The sequence below is a fragment of the Haliaeetus albicilla genome, chromosome 4 (assembly GCF_947461875.1).
Source record: "Haliaeetus albicilla chromosome 4, bHalAlb1.1, whole genome shotgun sequence".
In the NCBI taxonomy this organism is placed as follows: Eukaryota; Metazoa; Chordata; class Aves; order Accipitriformes; family Accipitridae; genus Haliaeetus; species Haliaeetus albicilla.
Genome location: NC_091486.1, coordinates 23,891,643 through 23,896,475, shown reverse-complemented (window position 1 = coordinate 23,896,475; position 4,833 = coordinate 23,891,643). Strand labels below are relative to the sequence as shown.

Genomic DNA, 4,833 nt, shown 5'->3' with positions numbered 1-4,833 from the left:
TCAAGGGCTGCAGACTAACAAAACACAAGATACGGACCATGTGTATCAGAAATACTACTTAGTAAAAGATTTAGTAAAGTTTTTACGGATAACTCAAGAGACAGGAGTCTTGTATTAGACAGTCATTAATGCTCCATCTTCTAAGCCAAATTCACTCAATTTCTTAAGTTGGGTCGAATGTTTTATGTCAAGTCCAATTTCAATGCAGGAGTGAAAAAAACAGGCTCCCATTTGGACAGAATGCACAAACTGACTAAATATCAATAATGATAAAGATTGACTCCAAATTAAGGTTAAGGTAACAGAAATTACATGTCCCTAAAATACAGTTCAGTACCTTATTTTTCACAGGGATGTCCCCTGCTTCCACTAGGACCAGCAGGCACCCTCAGCTGTGTTCATGAAACAAAGCTGACCACAGGTGTCTGATGAATTCCAGATAATGAATAAATATTTCATGAATAAAAGTAAAATAAATATAAAAGGAAAGGAAACTAAGCACACTGGGGGAAAGATGTCTCAACTCAGTTGTGATACTGATTCTGCTAACTATTCAGAAAGATGCTAGATTCTCTGTAGCAGGCTGTGTGGTTGAGGAAGTGACATGCTGACAAGTCCAGGTTCCTGCCTGCAGAAGAAGTGGGTTAGCGACAGCAATAGAATATCAGAAACTGCTGCAAAAAAGATTCCCAGAGAGTGAAGACAGTCCTCTCCCCTTGCAGATCGTGGAAACTGCAACGGTTTTGTATAAATGTTATTCAGTAAAGTAACTGATTTGATCTTGACCATGGAAATCAAAAAGCCATGGAAATGGGGATTTGTGAGATTTACAGCTGGCACTTTATACACTTATTTAACCGCCTCCCAGCTGGTGACCCCATAGCACACTTCTGTACACTAACATGCAGAGTTCAACATAAAATGGTAATTTAAAAGTTGACTACCAGTTTTACCGTCCCAAATGGCAAAGCCGTATCTGACCACAAAGAAAAACACTATGCAAAATTGTACATATGCACTCTATCTAAAGGATGTAAACCAAATGACTTCATATTGCCTCAGTCACTTGCTACATCTTCTTCTATTAGTCCATTCTCTGCAGGGTCTGAACTAATATTTCTAACTTCTGTAATGCTTCAGAATAGTTTGATGATTTTCATATAAATACCCTGCTGGAGAAGAGTTTATTATTCCTTTGAAATACTTAAATTTGCCTAGACGAACTATGAAGTATAGACAATACTCAACCATGCATTACTGACAAGACCCATGAACCAAACTTGTGATCTATACTGCCCAAATAAAAATGGTCTCTAATATTAAAAAAAAAAAAAGACTGATTTCTAATGAGACCCAGCACTTCCAGGCAAACTTGGAAACGTGAGGCTTTGAAGCTGTACTGCAACAAAATCAAACTCCAGCGATGCCTCCCTGCTTTTTTTCAAAAAGGTTTAAAAATATGTTTATTTATCTCCACTTCATTTTATAAATGGAGGTGAAAAAAAGTAACCTTCTCAGAAAACTTTTGAAAACAATCATTTCTAAAAGGCTCTGGATCCACAGAAGAAAAGTCTCTCACATCTCACATACTGTGGTGTTGGAGACAGCTACAGCTTCTACCCAAGAGCAGTTTGCAGGTTTATCAGTACCTGTTCAGGCGCCCGTGTATGAATTCCCAGTTCCACAAGGGACTTAACAAGGCAGTGTACAAGCAAAAGGACAGCCTGGGAACACGCTACATATCTAAGAGATGTATCGCACACCATCAGTCTACAGTGACTTAACTTCAAAAGTCTGGCCAGTGACATGTCACATAGATTACTTCAGAATACTTATTCATTGCTAGAGATAGGGAAGCAAGATCAGAAATCAGTTATATCAGTATTTAACACAGTAAGTAAGTCATTTTACAAGGGATGTAATCTCATAAATTATTTTCCTGTGGCTCAAGGCCCTGAAACTTCATTACGAGAAATTAGGGGCTTCTACTCTACAGTAATTTCCTTGCCTAAAATGAATAAATCAGTAAGACAATACTATGCCTTAAATCATCTAAGCTGTATTTGTAGACATTCAGTTCTTTGATGTCTTCTACTTTATTTTATTACCTAGGAAGTTATCAGAGATGCAATTATTGTAATACCTGAAACTGTCATAATATGTAATTAGACAATTTACAAGGCAATGAATCACCATATAATCTGTACCCAGTACAAACTGTGACATGACACACCAATTCGATGTGTCCGTGTTCTGGATATTTCTTAGTTTTCTTTTACAAAATGGTAAACGCAGTTCACACTTCTATGCATCACCTGTAAAATTCTTTTCATAGAATTTCAAGAAAGGGCAGCAGCTAAAATGCAGTTCAACCCACTGCAAGGCCACTCTGAAATGTAGTGTTTGTTTGAGCACACAGAATTTCACAAAGGTTTGTGCAAGCCACTCACACTCTTACAAAGTTGTGTACCTTCTCCTTGGGTTGACAGTGTTGCAATGCTGAGAGGAGCAAGGCAGACACTATTCAAATAAATTCCCAATATGGCTTCTGAAAAGGCACAAACTGTGTTTTGCACTTCCTACTACCTTTCATTCAACTTATTTTCTTTTTCAAATATAATAAAGATTTTTTAGGTTAGCCTAAGTCCTTCTGATATGTGGAGGATCTCTGCTGTTCAAACGCACTGATCTAGAAACAGTTCCATAATAAAGAAAACTTTCATCATTTATAAAAACATAGCATCAAAATATGAAAAAATGCCACAAACGAGGCTACAAAAAAGTAATTTTCATTCAATTTAGGTAGAACAGATTCCTTTAGGTGAACAAAAATCTAATTTAAATTACTTCTGTCTTTCAGTATTTGCAAATTAAATTATACTGAACTGTCCAATTCAGGGAAAATTGGATTTAATCAGTCTTGTCTGAACTATGACAGTTTTGCTTTTTCAACTTCTGGAAATGCATAGCCACTAGAGGTGCGGAACAAGGTTTGATGCCTGCAGGGAAGGTATGAAGACTTAACAAATTTAAATGGTTTGGCTCTTTTAAGTGGATGACAGACACAGGGTTTCTAGGTGTGGAGGAGGCTGGAGGCAGCAGTAGGGCATGGACACTCAACAAAACAATACCCAGAATAAAAAGGTTGCAGAACTGCCGAAGCAAACAATGAAGAATAGCATGAAGCTGCACACTAAATTTCAATTCATTTGAGATTTAAACCAAAATAATCATTGTTTGCATGGTATTATATACTAAAAAATGTGATTCCATTCATTCCACACACTTCCACACATGTGGAAGAGCGAAGGTTTTGATAGCTGTTGGACATAAAACAAACAAGAGACTCCGAAGGCCAAATGTTGCAGCTCTTCCCAGAGTTCAGCTGATGCTCAAATTCCAAGAGTCCAGTCAAACTGAAATTTCCTTATGGATATATGAGCCTTCACCACTGAAAAAAAAAAAATAATGTGGCACTTCCGCCCTGCAAAATTCAGGATTAACTATGAAGAAAAGGCCTTTACACTTTCCAGTGTTTTTCAAGACCGTAGGATAGAATGAAAAATAAAAGTACAGAAGAAGATCAGAGTCAATAACATGAGAAAAGGGATTGAAATTTTGTTATGTCAGCTGTAAAGCACTGCAATATTACGCTTTAGCTGAAAACACACAGCATTCAGTTTAATGTTTAAGTTAAAATCAATCTGGGGTCACTCTATCCCCTATTACTACACTAAGTATTTAACAGTCTTAAAAAAAAGTTAATCATGCCAGTCTTTCATCGAGATCATCGTGAGGTATTTCCTTCTGTTCACACATTTATGATTCTACGATGGGAGCTAAAAATAAACCCTCACACACCACTTCGGTATGGCCCAAAGAGCTTCCCGTCTTATTTAACGCGAGGCAATCAAAACACCGAGGGGAAGGAATGAGGCGAATCACGTCACGCCGATAAGGTAACGCATCCTTCAGCGAAGCACGACACCTTGTACAACTGTTCTCATGTATTAGTAAGTCAGTAAGACTCACGGGAGCGATCCACTTGTGACAGGTTACGTGGTAGAAAAGGTGCTTTCGGGAGGACCTCGGAGCGCGAGGGATGATCGGGCCCGAAAAGCCTTCACACGCACGGACAGGTAACCAGTCCTGCAGCCGAACGCGGTCGGTAGTAGGAGCGCGTACGCTCACGTCAGATTACTTTTTCTGTCCGACATTTAAGCTGCGAGAGCAGAAAACGACCACAGCGGAACTCGAGCAACACCCGCCCGCGGGTGGCCTGCCGGCGCCCTGCCGGCCTGGGCGCCCTCCGCCAGCCCCGGGGCAGCCCGCCCTGCCCGCACCGCTGCCCGCACCGCTGCCCGCACCGCTGCCCGCACCGCTGCCCGCACCGCTGCCCGCCGGCGGGGGCGGGCGGACCGGCCTCGCCCCCGGCAGAGCGCCGAGGCAGCGCGCATGCATAAAGGTCGAGGCTTGGCAGTTGCGGGCCCCTCCGACGCGCACCCCTCCCGCGCCCCGAGCTCTCCGCCTCGGCGGAGCGGTCTCTCGCTGCCCCCGGCGGGCGCGCCGGTTCTCCCCGCTAGAGCGGCGGCGGGACTTTTTGCTCCTCGATTTCAAAGCGAGCCGCGACTCAACAGCGGCGGCGGCCCCGCGGCGGCCGGCGGGAAGGGCGGGAGGAGGGCTCAAGCGCCGCGGCCGGCCGGGCCCGCGCCTGCCCGCCCCGCGGCGGCGGCGGCGGCGCGCACTCACCTCCGCTCCGCAGCACGTTGACGGCTCTGGGCGCCGCCATCTTGCCCATGTGAGGCGGGGTCACGTGGCCGCGGGCGGCAAAGC

The 4,833-nt window shown here is 43.5% G+C and overlaps 1 protein-coding gene across 1 annotated transcript in view; it reads right to left on the bottom strand.

Moving 5' to 3' along the window:
- METAP1D (methionyl aminopeptidase type 1D, mitochondrial) overlaps window positions 1-4,833 on the bottom strand; it is a 48,930-nt gene extending 44,097 nt beyond the window's left edge. Inside the window, exon 1 of the mRNA XM_069781401.1 lies at window positions 4,750-4,833. Coding sequence (XP_069637502.1) covers window positions 4,750-4,798 — 49 coding nt within the window. The 5' untranslated portion in view covers window positions 4,799-4,833. The remainder of the gene's footprint in view (window positions 1-4,749) is intronic.